General features: G+C 42.9%; 1 protein-coding gene across 7 annotated transcripts in view; it reads right to left on the minus strand.

Annotated features, from left to right (window-relative positions):
- rbms3 (RNA binding motif, single stranded interacting protein) overlaps nucleotides 1-17,284 on the minus strand; it is a 253,831-nt gene that overhangs the window by 30,138 nt on the left and 206,409 nt on the right. For all 7 annotated transcript variants that reach the window (XM_041052649.1, XM_041052648.1, XM_041052647.1 and 4 more), the window contains 3 exons: nucleotides 9,828-9,934; nucleotides 3,064-3,107; nucleotides 524-620 (listed from right to left, as the gene is read on the minus strand). In XM_041052649.1, the coding sequence (XP_040908583.1) occupies nucleotides 524-620; nucleotides 3,064-3,107; nucleotides 9,828-9,934 (248 nt within the window). The remainder of the gene's footprint in view (nucleotides 1-523; nucleotides 621-3,063; nucleotides 3,108-9,827; nucleotides 9,935-17,284) is intronic.

The following is a 17,284-nucleotide window of genomic DNA, read 5'->3' on the forward strand; positions in this document are numbered from 1 at the left end:
CTCACACAGCCAATTTTCCCTTTCCTGTTGTGTTCTGTTTCATTGCTCCACGGATCACAGCTGTGAGGAATTTGGAAATTCACCTTGGAAGAGGAAGAGATTGTTTCGAAGTTTGCAAGAATAAAATAAAATAAAAAAAAATACTCTTTCACTGCATTAGCAGCTGAAGGAGCACAAAGAGGTCAGAAGACTGGGAAGGAAGAAAGTGTTTGTTTTTCCAACACACTTTCATTCTTGATGGGTGATTTTCTTTTTTTCTACCCTGTCAGCTTTTTTTTTAATCCCCTTTTTTGTTGCTTGTTTTCTGATGCCTGTTGTGTGTGCCGCCTACGAAACAGATGTCATCGAGCACAGCTGGAGCGACGAAGAAACGATGAGAGAGGGAGAGAGAACCTCACGCTGTTTTGCAGCCCGCCCCCTCTCTTCTATCCACCCTACAGAAAGCAAACCCTCCTATTACACGTATACGCACACCATACACACACACAGAAATCTACCCATAATGCAGTGCATTATGGCCCACCTGATATGTGGAAACGGGGGAAGCAGCGATGAAGGGCGTGATGGAGGTCTGTGCGATCATGCGGTTGGTGGCGATGCTGTAAGGCGAGGAGTAGAACCTGAGAAGGTACAGAGAGAGGGAGGAAGAAGGAGGGAGGGAAGGAAGGAGGGGTATAAGGAGGTAAAGAAGAGTAGAGAGAGAGGAAAGTCCACAACAGAAGAAGTGTCAAATTAGGTGTATATAACATAATATAAATATAACACTCTGTTACCTTAATAGAAAAATGGGTTGTTGTTAAAATGGTTAACTGGTGAATCTTTGTCTTTACAAAAGTTTCTCTCTTTCTATAATAAAGAAAAAACACAAACTAGAACAAACTAGAACACACACATTTTCACACACATACACACTGTGGATTTATCCCGTAGATTGTTCTGAGCAAACACTTGGCCATATATTGAACGCCACATAAAAGTTTCATGAAGTGTCTTATAGAGTTCTCAATTGAAAAGTCGGGTTTTATCACATCAAACTGAGCTTTGTCATCGTATAAAGTAGGAGGTTGTCTGTATTTCTTTCCACACATATTGTACTACTAAGGCTACAGTGTGCCATGCTGGATGGCTGGCTTAAGCAGCACGCTTGTACGCTTAGCTTGGAGAAAACTCAATGCATTTTAAGAAGCTAAGGTTTGACATGAGCTGCGGAGAAGTGAGGTGGTCGCTATGCTACTTTATCTTATTGCTGAAGGTTTATAGCAGCCGAATGTTGCTGCTATCCCCTGGGAGGCCGAGTGAAACGTCCAGCAGTCTCTGTCACCTGAGCTGAAGATCATATTACTGGTGAGTATATTAGACAAGTTATGTACTAGGCTTCAAGACACCACATTGGATTTGAACATACAGAATCACTTCTTTATGCTGTGTATGACATTATTTTATTCATAGTTTTATCAGCTTAATACTTTAACTTTTGATCATTTAGTGAGACTGATGACATGTTTCAAAACTCCAGTGAAGAGGAAGAACCAGCTGACCCCAAACATGATTACATAAAATGGATTTTCATCATACTCAAGCATAAGTAACATTACTATGTCAGATAACATACTGTAGATATATATATGTCTCTTCATGTATAGCCCATAAAACATAAAACATAAAATATGTCCTTGTGTGGTTAAATAGCAACAGTTTAAAGTCATTTCCATATTCTGTTACCTGCATCAAATATGCAAGTTCAATCTGTGGCAAAGGGAACTTTAATTTCCTATAAACTCAGTTTGATAAGAAAACATATTGGATATTTAAAGAAAAAAAAATTGATTTTTCAATCATAATTATTATTTTTCGCACACAGCAGTGGGGTCTGTGAGATGCCAAACAATGAGGAAGTAGATTCAATGTCAACAAAACACAAGGGATTAAAAAAAGACTAAAATATCCTTCATATGTCACTAATGAGATGCTGGAGTAAGATTCACTTATTTTTTAGGTTGGATTTTGTCTTAATATGGGCCAAAAAAAAACCTCTTTGCTGTTCTCCTATGAAAGTTTACTGTTAAATTTATTCAAATATTAATGCAAACTAGAAAATGTAAATTCAGTCCCACAATAGCATATATATGCATTATATATGCTAATTTGCATCATAATTGTATTTTACATTCACTAATTCAATTTGCACTTGAATTTTGATGTAAGCGCAGTCTCACAAATGTGAAGTGGCATTTTTTTTCGTTCACAGTTTCAGTTCAACTGCATTTTCATTTTCTACTTTGCATTAACATATGAATTAAATTGGCTATATACTTTTAGATTTGTAGTTAGATAATTCACCATATTTTTTATTTCTACATTGTGTTAACATTTGAATAAATTTCACTACTTTTACATTCACCCTGTTTCCCCTTTTTTTTCCTGGAAGACAATCATTAGGCTAAACTTCAGGTTGAGTGTATTAAGAGTGAATCGGTCCTTTCCTAGCAGGTCCATTGCTAATATCTGTGGGAATATAATTTGGCAGATTTGCAGCAAAGCAGGCTTTTACATGGCAGGCTGTGTGTAATGAGTGATGCTATTCATCCAGTTTTTTGGTTGAGATTGACTCTGAGTCACTGGGGGATAAGTAGTTTAAGAAGCAGGGAGTCAGGAGCTTCCTGTGAATGACTGAGGCCGGAGGGAGATAGAGGGGAGCCTCAGTGCTCTCCTTCCTGTCTCAGTACTGTGGGGAAAAATAAAACACGTTGCTGGGTCATTTATTTCCACAGTGCCATTAAGTCATGACACAAAGACGGAGAAACACACAGGAACACACACATACTTAAAGACCCAAAGACATCTAAACACACACAAGCTCACTCAGCTAGACTCTGCCATTCCTTAACCCCACCAACGAAAACTGATATTTGAAGTCCATTTAGATTTCTTTAATCAAACAGTAACAAAGTGCAGACAATACATTAATCTTCATGTGTGACAGCGGTATTGACTAGGGTCCAATGAGCCAAGAGGTGAGTGTAGCAGATGGTGCAAAGGATGGATTGACCATCAAGCTCTTACCCATTCTGCATTGCAGCGGGATCATATGTTAACGCCATGCCAGTCTGAAAGAGAGAAACCAATAAACATGCAGGATTAATCACAAACTAAAAGAGATGGATTAAAAACAATATAATAAGATTAAACTGCAACAAATGGAAATGTGACATTTGAGAGGACATTACAGGTAATGCTGGTTATGAAACAACTTCTTTTCTCCTCATTTGCACAGCATTAATGGAACAGTTCAACATTTTGGGAATTTTTCTTGCTGACCACCTGCTGGCTCCAGCTTCAAATGTAGTCTTAATTTAGCAGAAGCAAAAACTGAGAAACAACCAGAAATCCTGCAGAAGTCATTTCATTCAGTCATAACATTTCAGAAGGTAAACCTTTCTCAGATAAGATTAACATCTTGTAAATGATATAGTATACATACATTGGACATGTACATTATTTATTGGATTGTCTTCTGTTGCTGTCTGCTGCGTGTTCCTCTGTGCCGGTATACACTGTATGTCTCTGGGAAATCTGTCAATACATTCCTGCACCAATGTCACCAAGATAATTCGCTGTACCTTTATTGTACTTGGGGAATAACGTGATTTAGACCCTGATTCTTTTTGTTCTCAGATAAATTAAATCAAATCAAAATCAACTCATTTCAAATTGGAAAAACTGACAAGTGACAAAGCCAATGTGGGGAAAAGCTTAGTCAATAGGACAAAGTGAATTAGTATTGAGGACGCCTCTTTTTCCATTTCAATCACGTACAATCATGTTTTTATGAATGAGAGGAAATGAAGAAATGCCCTTTGGAGAGAAAAGGAGTGAGAGGAAAACCGAGTCCTTTGTCTGGTGATGGTGTGCACGTGTGTGTGTGTGTGTGTAAGTGTGTGTGTGTGTGTGAGGCCCTCTAAGAGTCCAGGAGAGAAACCTGTGCGCCGCAATCCGTCATCTGCATTCCTGAAGGTTCTCTCCCGGAGGAGAGCTAATCCGATTTCTTTTAACGGGAGGCTGCTGAGGACGGCAGATTTCATCAGCATACACACAGGCACACACTAACACACACACACACTCCCTTTTCTTGCCCTTCCTCTCTCTCACTTTGCTCTCCCTCCCTCTCCTTTCTTTCCTCACCATCTTGTGTTTTCCTCCTTTCTTTTCTTACCTTTCTCTCTTCATCCCTCCTCATCTCTTTATCTGACCCCACCCCCCCTCCATCTTTTTGTGCCACTCTTTTGCCCTTGTTCCTCCAGAGGGCTACGTACACTGAGCTATACTGTTCAGAGAATAGTGGCTCAGAGGAGCAGAAGGGATCAGCGAGCCTGGACCAAACTCACAAGTGAGCAAAAACAGAGAACCTTCACCGGATGAATATACCCTTGCTGTTACTAGGGATGTATGGATGTGTGCGTGTGCATGTGCGTGGTGGAAGGCCTTTGTGTTCAAGGTGTACAACGCTTCCGTGTGTGTATTTGTACACCCTCTTTACACTAAATGTGAGATCAAGAAAGTCTCAAAGCATGCCTATCGGTTTGTGTGTGCGAGTGTGTGTTCACATGTGCGCTAATAGCACTGGCAGACACGACCAGCTGTCTGGTGAGGCTGATAACTCCCCTAAGTGCTGCCCTTGGTTCCATGTGCTGATGAATTCCACAGCAGAGAAGCTCCTGGCCGGGGACCCTGCATGGCCAATGACTGATTACTGATGCAGTCAGCTTTTGGCTGTGTCGCAACGAGGGGAGAGGAAAAGACAGAGACAGTTTGTGTATGCTTTTGTCTGAGCTTGATCCAAGACGGAAAAAAAAGAATCTTGACTATATACTGTACAGACTCAAGGATCAAAGCTTGGCCCGGGGAGAGGCAGCCACGGACAGACCTGGCTTTCAAAGAGGGACTGGCTACGTATGTTCATTTTGCATGCACGAGTTAGGTCAAAATTGAGTTTCACTTCTTCACCTCATAGAGTGATTTCACAGAAAGATTACGAATTTCAACATTTTGCATAATCATACCGAAAAATGCCAAAACGTGGTATAATGACAGCTGGATCCAAACTTATGAGAAAGCGGCGGAGAATGACTCAGCTGCTGCCAATCATTAATTCAAGTTTAGCAAGTTGTGAAGAATTATTTTGCATTAATATCTTTTCATCTGTGCTCTGGGGTGAACAAAATGCATTTTGTCTAACTAATCTATTTTCAGTGCACATGTAAATGTAGTTTATCATGGCAATAAAGCAGCTTTTTAAAAACTGTGTGCTAGTGTGTGTATAAAAGCTTGTACACATACATGTGTTTAACGCAGAGCCTTAAAAAAGGGTCAGGTGAGGACAGGCTATATTAGGCAGCTGTGAAGACACCTGTGCTGTACTTATACAGGAACACTGAGCCGAGCCATTGTCTCTTGTTCTCTCTCTCTCTCTCTCTCTCTCTCTCTCTCTCTCTCTCTCTCTCTCTCACACACACACACATACACAAACACACACTGACCCTCTCCCTCCTCGAATTTTTGCCTTCCATACACAGATTCTCTCTTCATTTTTTTTCTTGCCTCGTGGCCACACACACACACACACACACACACACACACACACACGGACATCTGTCAGGCTTTCACACAGAGTGGAAAGCCGGATGTTTTTTTCATCTACACTCATTCCCCTAGAGTAGGTGCTTGAGAAGTGTGACTTTGAAAGTTTTTGTGTGTAGGAGTGTGTGTTGGTGAAAGAGAGTGAGGAAGTAGAGAGAGAGCGAGAGAGAGAGGAACAGAGGGAGAAAAGAATGAGCACCCATGGCGCTTATGTCTGTGTGTGTGTATGAGCGTGTGTATGTGGCAGAAAAAAAAAATTCAGTGACTAATATGTTTGTCAGCATGAGACAGCGAGAGACAGCACTTTCTAGACTCCCACTTTGGGTAGTTTACAAGAAAATCTGTCATATATTTCTCAATCCTCACCACCAGCCACCCTGCAGCACTCAACCCCTTGTAACTCCTGACTGATCATGCAATGTGTTCCCTATCTCTTTCTTTCTCCTAGTCTCAGTGAGTCACTCACTCGCTCTCTCCCTCCATATGTTGCTGTGGGATCTGGGAAGACTTCAAACACAGGGAAGAGGAGACAGCGAGACAAAGTGGGAGAGAAAGAGATGGCAAGGGGAGAGCGCTTAAAGACAGAGGGAAAAAAAGAGGAAGAGAGTGAGAGAAAGCAAAGAGATGCAGGTAGAGTGAGATATACTGTAGAGGTAGGGAGGGAGGGAGAAGGTAGAGCGACACATAGAAAGAGAGAGTAATGGATGGTGTGAGCTGTTGCTCCTCTTCATCTGCCTGCCACAAGGAGTGAGGTGAGGAATGGCCCCAGCTCTGATAAACAGACTAACATGTGATGCCTATCTCCCATCTCCCTGCCTGTACAGCTGATCAATGACCACAAGGATGCACACACACATGCATGGCACAATATCCTTATGAGGGGCCTCTCTGTTGACTCTGTGCAGCTCTGCAGACATAGGTCTAATCCAAGTACACACTGGTAAAGCCAAGCTTTCAGCAGACCTTCAGCCGGGCAAATCCCAGAGTTTATAATGACATCAAATAAAGAACACCTGTGTTTTTAAATGCTAGTAAACATGGAAAATATAGTTTATTATTAGATGCATGCACTGGATCTAAATCCACAGAGCTTCTTTTCTCCATATTTGATTTTTCGGTCCCCTTTCACCTTGACAAGTACCTTATCCAGTGTGTTGCGGAAAAGAACAACAGGGTTTGGACTGTTGGAGCGGAATTAAAAATGTTTAAATAATTATGTATAATAACAATAAACAATCAAAAATCAAGCTAAAGTAAACCCAACTTCAATCTTAAACTTAAACTCAACTACTAGACTAATTTTAACACTCGTCTCAATTTAAACCTAATCGCAAAATATAACCTTAACTCAAATACTGCGCTATTAAGTTCAAAAACCTCAATTAGTGAAAATCCTGTCAGTCTACATCTCAGGCTGGCCCTTTCACGGATAGCAAAACAACAGCACATAAAAACCTACACATACACAAATAAACAAATAAATGCTGGCACACACTGGAGCATGTTCAGCGATAGATATACACATTAGCACACAGTGCTTTGAACCCCGAGCTGTTAAACCTTGGCCTCTCAGTCATGCCGTCATGCCTTAATGCAGTGTAATGTGAAACACTGCAGGAGGGAGGGGGCCAGAGAGAGAGAGAGAGAGAGAGAGAGAGAGAGAGATGGAGGGGAAGAGAGGGGCAGAGGAGGGATTTCTCTCTTACTGAGACAACAGGAGGAACTTTTAACTGAGATAAACACACAAATAGGTGCCTTCAAGCATTTGAGTTGAAAGGTGTGGTCATACAGAAAACACAGAAAATTTTCATCTTTATCTTCATTTGTTCGCCCCAGATAGCCAATGGACCATACCGACTCTACAGACTTTAGCTGTAAGCTAGCTGGCAACGGATGCACCGACCATTGTTGTGAGTGTGTGCATGTGTGTTTATGTTCAGCTCAGCCTCTAACTGAGCTCAGAAACTCCAGGTCTGTCTGCCGCACACCCCCTCTCTCCTTTTTTTACTCTCGTCTCTGTACGTTTATGTAGCAGATTTATAAAGCCCTGGGGATACACGCAAATTTTTCGCTCAAGTTGAAACAGCTTCAGCTTACAGAAACAGCATGCAGTATGTCTTAGCATCAGTTTGCACCACTGCAGTAAAAATTTGCATCTAATTGTGTTTTTGTATTGACTTTTTACGGGGTCGTGGTACCTCTTAAAATTTGGTTTGAATTCTGTCTGAACATGCAATAAGTGCGCAACGCTGCTTTTTGAAACTTAGTTCGTAATTTGATCTCCTTTTTTTTTTGATGATGACAACTGAAATCCATCCCTGCAATATGTTCACTTTTAGTGTTGTCCCCTCAGTATCCTGGCAACTAAAGAATGATTGAGGATTTTAAGTCTATATTTATGCAACTCAAAGCACTTGCTTAAAGTTAGTGAAAGATTGTGGTCCTGATTAAATATCAGAAACATCAGTGGTGATAGAAATGGGATGCATATGCTTTTTTCAAGATTAAACCGTAACCGCAATCTTTCCCTAAACTTTACCAAGTGTCTTTGTTGCCTTAACCCAAAAACATGTTAGATATGGGACACAAATGTAAGTCTCAAGCCTTAAAGTTCTGCACTTTGTATGGGCAAACAACCCACCCTGACCTCCTCAACATGACTTCTAAGCAGTACGTATATAGATGTCACACTCCCTGTAAAATAAAAATTACAGGAGATTGGTGTGACATGGCACACAGCTGTTTAAAGCTCAGGTTAGAAACAGTGTGTGTGTGTACTGTATATAACCCAAAGGATGTAAGGGTGGGGAATAAATACAGCAAATGGACAAAAGGGGTGTTTCCTCAATTTCAGCAGTGTAGGATTTTTCCCTTATCCCTCTTGAAACCTTCAAGATGAAGCACACACAAACGCACACACACACACACGCACACACACACACACACACATACACAGTCATCTGACTTTACTTCAAGTCAACTGAGCTGACCCTGTCAATGTGTGGGCCTGCAAGGGGATGTAGCAATGTGATTTAGGTTAAACACGCTTCACTGGCTTATAGGTGTTAGGGCTGCTGAACATGTGATGGACAGACACAAACACACACACACACACATACACACATGGCTTGTGCAGTTAGTACTCCACCAACATTTTCTTAACACACACACACACACACAAAAACACACAAACACACACACACACTCCGGACCACCATCCACCATCCACACAAACACACAAACAGCATGTGTATTCTGAAGGACAAACATTTCATCTCTCCTGGTCTCCCCTACATTGCAGTTTCAGCACAACTGTCAGCCTCAGTGAACGTGTGTATGTGTGTGTGTGTGTGTGTGTGTGTGTGTGTGTGTGTGTGTGTGTGTGTGTGTGTGTATTCACTCTCATCTATATAGTCTAGTCTGAAGCACTCCTCTACCTGTCTCCTCTGTGTGTCCTTCCCAGTATAGCTGGTTGTTAGCCTATGCAGAGACTTTAACCTTGTCTCCACATGTTGCTGATGAATATGTTACCATAGCACTGTATCCAATTTCAGGTTTCCCAGCATTCTGATGTATGGCGGGAATATACGTGCTCAGTGAGGCGTTTGGCTTGAGATGCAATTTAAGTGACAGCGCCTATACATCCAGGGCAGTTTGATCGATATCTGGGGTATTTTTCTATTCTTTTTCTTTTTTTTTGTTAACAGCTCCATACTTTAGAGTAAATACAAATGACAGACAGTAATGGTTTACATAAAGCCAGATGTTGTAGCCAACTTCTCTAGGGGCCTCATGAGCAGGGTGGGGCCTGTTCTTGGATTTACCATTACCTCAGAGGTAAACGCCTTATTAAAAATGTCATCATACTGGAATGGAGAGAGTTTGACTGAGTTAACTCACATTTTTTTGGCCACATATGGGCTTCAAAGTTACCAATTCTTAAAGCATATTTACTGTATTCGTGGCAATAATGTGGAAAAAATGAACGAGTATTGCATTTTGCTCTTGTTCGTCACAGAATCTATCAAAATAGCAATCACAGGATATTAGATCATGAAAATTTCAAAATAGTGGTGCTGCAGTGACAATTTGATCAACTGACAATTTGTTTTTTCAGTTACAGGGGAGCAAATTAATGAATGTTTTTGACTCTAAGGGACCATAGCATCTGCACTGGTGTAACATCTTACCTCGCCTTCTCTGTGCCACGGCCTCCCGTTCTGAGGGTACTTGCTCTGGCTCTGGCGTTTCTTTTGCCCTCCGTCGGCAAATTTGCACAGCAAAGGCTCCGTGGGAGCTGCAGAGAGGGGCAAAGAGGACAAAATCATGTTAGAAGGACTGCATCCTGTGACCCCTCAGAAGGACAGAAGCCCTTTTGAACTGTGTTGTGTTTCTCTCCTTCTACTATATCACCTCTGTCTCTCCCTCCTCCCTCTCTTCTCTCCACCCTCCTATGGAGCTCTTAGACAAATTCCCAGACCAACAATGTTGGCAGGCCCTCCCTACCCCGGCCCAGGCTGGCAGCCCATGAAAGAGCATTGCAGGGTATTGTTGAAATAATAATCACAGTAATCGCTCTTGTAAATACCTCTGAGATGGTAATGTAGGACTGCTCTGTCAGCCAAAGCTTGTTTCTAAAAGGCGTTCCTGTTCCTGACGCATAATCCCTCTGTGTTTTACTTTAACAGCCATCTTCTCCCTTATTTGAAATTTTATGCCTTTTTCCACTCCGCAACCATCAGTGCAAGCGTCTCACTGGGCTGCGTTGTTTGAGTAGAGGCTGTCATAGATTTAATATTGCTATTCCCAGAGTGAACACTAGGGGCAATCTAACCACGTCTGACAAAGTATAAACAAAAGTGACAGAGGACTGACACAAGCGCCCTCACTTCAGAGCTGACAAATGTCTATCATCAACCAACAGGAAAACATGACATGAAATGGCTGTTATTAATCCAATTAAAAAAAGAAAAAAAAATCCCTCTGCACTGCAACCTCATCTAAGCTGTCACCCTATCAACAGCCTTTTGTACGCATAATTGCCAATAAAAGGTTGATGAAAGTGTTGCGATGACCTATGTTGCGATAATGATAACTTCTCAAAGGGCACTTTCTCACACTTGAGCTGCAGGTGAGCACCAAAAGAGACAAAACTGATTCAGGGAGAGGACTCTCCTGATGAGATACTGTGAGGAGAGAGAAAAATCTGTAGAAAGACAGGCTCGATGAAAGAAGAAGGTGAGAGAAAAAAGGCAGAGAGAAGAAAAAAGGAGTCCTCAGTGAGATTTTCTCGTGAGAAACGGGTGGCTCTTTTGGCCGGGGATCTGGGGGTCTTAACAGCGTCCGTCCCCCTTCTCAGTCTGCGTCAGCGAGATCGGAATCTCTTTGGATGCAGACTGACGAGATGAATGAGGGGAAGAGAGACAGTTGGATATACTAAAAGAAACACGTGCACAGACAGAGTAAAATACAAGGAACAGAAAAGGAGAAGCATGAAAGAGATTAAAGAAATGGAATGACCGAGAGAGATGCAACGGGAAAACAGAGGCAGAGTGAGAATCCACACAGGATCTAACACTCAATCCCTGGGAGGGCTATACAGTTCAGCAACAGTACAGTACACACTGAGCCAGTGAGCTTGTCCAAACACTCAACCACTGCTGCCCTGCACCTGGTGGCTTAGAAGCGACCCGACAGCTCTCCTGTCAACGCATTCGCATTACAGGCCTGGCAGCTCGTGACACGGCCGCTCTGTGACGACACAGGCCGATGACGGGGCAGCCTGCAGGAGGTGAGCAATGGGACCTTTTATCACACTATGCTAGAGATGACACCCACCAAGAGAACTGTTGATGCTTTAATCTTTGCTCCCAGATGTTAAGAGGTGCTTAGGCCTTGATAATAATGCAGCGTCACAAGACACGGGAGAAAGAAATGCTGCAGAAAGACATTGACAGCAATAAAACAATTTGAAGTCATGACAGGGGAGGTTTCCAGAAGAATGATTGGATTTAGGTGTTAATGAGCTAACACAATGATTTGTTTATATTCATTTCCACTTTCTAACATGCCACTACTGTAAATACAGTCACATTTGGACAGGATTGTTTTGTACTTACAGTGGGTGTCTGAGATGCAAATAAGAAGATGGCTGTGTGTTCTTTATGTGGCTGCTTTGGGCCAGACATGCAAAAAAAAACATTGCGTGTGAGTGTGCTTGTGTAGCTTTAGGGGCTACTATGGGACGAAACTTTTCAGAGTCAGCCCAGGAGAACGTAGCCGGGAAGGGAGAGTGAGAGAGGTGCTGCAGAAAAACAACAAAACTGCTTCCAAACCTCTCCTCTGGCACTCTGGGAGATAATTAGCTATCGGAGAAATTTGGAGAATCTGACACAGAGCACGCTGACGTTCCCCCCACTGACTACATCCCCAGTTCCCACAGCGAACTAGCCAATTTGTTTAAGACTTCAGCCCAAGATCAACAGCCTTACACCACCCCACCCACCCTGTGAACACACTCACCCCTCTATAGCCCTGACACACACCCTCCTTCTGCCCTTAAAGTTTCTGTGCTATAACCCTTGAAATCACCCACAGACACATACACACACACACACAATACCAACTGCTGCCAGTCTGAAAACCCTTCTTAGACCTCACACCACACACCGTCATCACTGGCACAGCCCAGAATAATCTAGGCCACTGGCTGTACATACTAGCTTGCTGATGCTGCGTCTTTAGGCCACAGACTCCATGTACGACACATTTCACACTGGCCCCAGTCAGAGTATGTGTTGTAGGGGGCCGCTTGCAAAAAATGGTTCAGTTATGAACCAATTTGCTGCCCTTTAATGATCCTAAATTATGGGAAAAAGACATAAAGTGTTTTTGGTTAGAGGTCAACGACTGCCAGTAACAAGGTGCTCCATGGGGGACTCCTAATTGTTTTTTATGTGGGTTGCCGTAGGAACTGGTAAACACGTTAATGAGTGGTGACCACAGACATACACACATGCCTGTGTGCTGTGCCTTGGAGTGTGCTCACCAAGACCAACCGCACTCATGCACACACATACACACAACAGCAAGAAGAGCAGTGCTAGACAGTTTAGCGAGAGTAAGATGTCTGTGCTGCAAGCCTCATTTGATGACAACCTAGGCTCAGTCGTACTCCACACTGTGCATTTGGCTGTGAAGAGATAGTCATGGCTTTCTGCTCATCAATAGACACATTACCACCCAGTAAAATGAACCAGTAAGTGCATGCAGATGTACTTCTGTACAAGACAGTGCAATTACAATAGCCATTTAAACTGAAGCTTGTTGCAAGTTTCACTTATTAGTGCTCCATGCATAAGTAATTATTACTATTACTGTTATTTCCTATGGGCCAGCATCTGGGGCAAATCAGCTCTTTGTCTGCAGAATAACATCCAGCGAAGCGAGAACACCAGATCTCACCATGCCTTTTCTTTCCGGTATCTGTAGACAAAGAGAGCTTACGCGCTCCGGATGGTCTCGCAAGGCCAGCTGAACAGCATCTTGATCCATGAATGCAAATAGGCACATGTATTATAATACATCAGTGTCAGTACGTCATACATTCATCCGCTGCTCAGAATTAGACTGTACATCTGTTTGGCCTGAATGGCGAAATTAGTGCAGGAATACCCCCAAGCTGTAGAGGGGCTGGGTAAAAGGTTTTGCTCAGTGAAACAGCCAGCTTTTCTCCATCAAGACAGTTACAAAAGAGGCCTCTCAGAAGGGCTTGGAGTCAAACTGGGCTGGCCTTGCTTTGCTCCGAGAGTGTGCAAAGCCCTAGAGGGCGAACAGAGGGTACTGTTCAGCCTCTTGTACCAAAATATGTCACTCTGAAAAAGCTTCAGTGAAAGGAAGCTGTCCACTTCTCAATGACAACTTTGGTTAAAGGTTCCTATAGGTTGTTACTCTTGAAGTTCCATGAGCTAAACACCTCTGAAAAGTCTTTTGGATGGTTCGCTGTGTTTTACTGCAAGGACATATTTGTAAAGTATTATATTGGAATTCTGCTCTACTCTCATGCTGCTTGGGGGGACCTCTAATTGGATCAACAACTGTCTGATTCCCATCAGCCAGCTTGACCTGTCTGCCCAAACGGAGGAGGCTGTGTCTTATGGGAAAGAGAGCAAAATAGAGCGGGAGGGGGAGAGTGAGAGACATGGAAAGACACGGACAGATACAGGAAAAGAAAGGGAGCACAAGGGACAGTGTTCTAGAAATAGATGACGATGAAGAAAAACAGGGAGTAGTTATAATAGAAAATCATATGACAGGTGGACAAGACGAATGAGAGGCGACATAGACCAAATCTACAGTCGTATCGCAGAGATGTAGCCATTTTCAGAGTCAAACGGATGAGCTCGGAATGGCCGCCAACCAGGAAGGCAGGCAGCGGCAGCTTCCCTACGGGGAGGGTTTTGACGGATCCCAGTCGATAGCTCTCACAACTGCCACGCTGGCCTTGCATACTTCAGCATGGAAATGAAGACAGTCTGCCAGCCGTTTTGCTGACAGGGACGGCACACATGGCTCAATGACACGGCCCGATAAATGGAGCGGGCGCTGAGAGGAGAGCACGGCAGAGAGTGAGACAAAGAGGAGAAGGAGAGCGAGATAGATAGAAAGACAGATACGGTGCCACAGAGAGACAAAAAGAAACGAGGAGACAGTGACAGACAGAGGCAGAGGGGAGAGAGATTCGCTGAGGGTAGAAGTGACAGGCACAGTCCAGTTTTCCACCTTCTGATCCATACTGTATAGAAGAGTGAGAGAGATGAGTATAGGGAGAAGGATGTCAACAATGCGTTGCTTCTCACCCTGCATTCGCTACACATGCTCTATGGCTATTGATCAGCCCCTGCTCAGACTTTCCCATAGAGGGCTCCTGCAGCACGCCAGGCGGTTCAGGCCTGAGATGATATTATGGATTACGGGAAGGGAAGTGGAGGGAAGAGCCCTAGATGCGGGAGGTAGAAGCCTGATCGATGAGCTATTGCGCACTTAACAAGAGTAATGTTATGTAGGGAGTCTCTGACATGCTAATCCATCTCTCACTCTCTCCATCCAATTGCATTTCTCTCTGTCATGGTTATCTCCTGTCTGCCTACCCCCCATTTCTTTCTTGCTTGTTTTCTATCTATCTATCTATCTATCTATCTATCTATCTATCTATCTATCTATCTGTCTATCTATCTATCTATCTATCTATCTATCTATCTATCTATCTATCTATCTCTCTCACTGTCTGTCTCTTCATGCACCACTGAGCAGACACTGATCCCAGACCAGATTCAGACAAATAAACAAAGCTGATGGATGAGATGAGCTCCATGTGTGTCTGGCACCCAGTGAGTCTATAACGCTGCAGAAAAACTACAATTTACTGAGACCCCCTTATGGGAATGGGAACACTTACAAAAGCGATGTGTGCATGTTTTTGTGTCGAAGTATTCGTCTAGGAACATGCAGACATCCACGTGAAATGATCTAACGTGAAGAACATTCAGCATGAATAAGGAGTTGAAATTATTTTAGCAGCTGGAAATATGGGTGAATATGATTGTGCCTTTGAGTCCTGGCAGTGGGTTTCCAGCCGTTAGCCAGCTCCTGTGAGACAAGCTCTGAGGTACCAGTTAAACGAGAACTTCATTTTAGCTTAATCAGCTAATTCCACTTGCCATTCCCAATGCTAAGGTTGCCATGGTGAGTAAACAAAAAACTAAAAACAACAGGCTAGACAGAGGTGTGTGAGAGAGTAGAAGTTAGCGTAGGTGTGTTTGCCAACTCTAAGGAACGGCTCACAATCCTGCATCCATATATTAAAATAACATTTATACAAGCAGGCAGTCCTCACCACATTCATTCCAAATGGTATAGTTGAGTGTTACTGGTTCCTGTAAGCAGTTGCAATTTTAAAGTGGCGGTGGCAGATGTTTCTAATGTTAAAGCCACACATGCTGCTCCACGCTGCCAACATCTTTGTTGCTGCAGAAGGTCTCAGTATCAGCGGTTGCTTTACACAGCTGGCCAGGGTGGCAATTACAGTACAAGTGTCCGCACTGTGGTTGTTGCAAAATTGTAAGAGCAAAGTATGAGATTGAAAACACTATTTGTGGAATGGATTCGAAATAAGATCCCAGCTAAGAAAACACCACAATGGGCGACAGGCGAGTCAGTACGTCACAGATGGATCTGTGAGTAGTGAGCCAAATGGAACTTGTTGTTTGGGTTTGAAGATGTAATAATTCTCATCCAAAGTACTTCATCACTTCTTCACCACTGAACTGATTAAGCAAGCATCTTTAAGAACTTACAGCATATATATTTTATGACCTGGATAACTGAGAATCTTGGTCTCAACCCTGTTTTTTTTCAGAGGGTGGTTAGTAATTCTGAGGTCACATTTAATCCACACTGAATTTGTGTTGAAATAAAGACAGGCTCTTTCATTAGATATAATCCACTGAAAATTAAACTAACCTAAGAATGACTGTTTTTATGGAATAAATAACAAGTAAGTCTTCATTGGTTCTGGCCTGTGGAGCTCTCTTTTCATGGCAAACAGTTTTGACTGTGGCGGAGGGACTTAAGAGCAGCTGTTGCTGTACTTTGCCTGTGGGGGTTGACTTGTGCTGCCACTGTCTGTGTCACTGCCTGTGTGGGCAGACAGCGAAGCTAGCTCTGTCCCTGTTAGCAGAGTATTATAACACTGCCAACGCCTCCAGTGACCCGTGAAACCTCCCATCTATAGAGATGAATCATACAGATGGGTGCTTTGTAATTCAACAGAACTGCCCATCCGCCAGACCTGCAGCAAGTATTTCTTGGTATATATGACACTGTATCAGAATCAGAATAAATCAGTTTTGAGCTCTGCAAGTGCACCTTAGACAATGCAGTGTGCTCTATGTTCTATGAGCGTGAATTCAGTTTATTGTGAAGGCTTCATTATTTATCTCAAGCATTCGAGCTTGAATATATATTTTAGCCTCTTAGTCAGCTTTATACAGCTTCCACATAATGTTACAGCAAAATTATTTAGGTTTATTTATCAAGGCGAGGTTTTGCTGAGCGCGCATGGTATTTCTCAGCACCGCACTGCTTGACATTCATAGAGTTACACAAATTCACACAAAAGGCACATTACAGACCGTCCTCTGTTGTTGGCAAGCATGAAACTCAAAAGGAAAACTGGATGTTAGATGTCTTGCTAAATGGTACCTTGCCTCACATAATTTCCCAGATGGTCCAAGGATTCAGATGTATGATTTTCTTTTTATAAGCAGGGTTATTTAACTTTTAGGCTCTCATTGCCTGAAAATTGACAATGGCATTTGAAGAGAAGCGGAAAAGATGCTTCAAACTGCAAATACAAGAAGGGCCATCTCAGTTAGAGTAGCATGGGGAAGCATACAAAAGGCTGTGTGTCTGTTAACTAGGTTTCCACCGTAGGGGCTTCCAGTAACAACGGTATGGACAGAAAAGAAAATGAAATTACAACACAATAAATGAATTATCAATATAGAACCCTCAATACTGTATCTGAGGGGGATCAATACACCACAGCCAGGCTGCAATGTGGGCCGAGGGCTGAGGGCTGAGAGCT

This window comes from Toxotes jaculatrix, chromosome 13 (assembly GCF_017976425.1).
Source record: "Toxotes jaculatrix isolate fToxJac2 chromosome 13, fToxJac2.pri, whole genome shotgun sequence".
Lineage (NCBI taxonomy): Eukaryota > Metazoa > Chordata > Actinopteri > Toxotidae > Toxotes > Toxotes jaculatrix.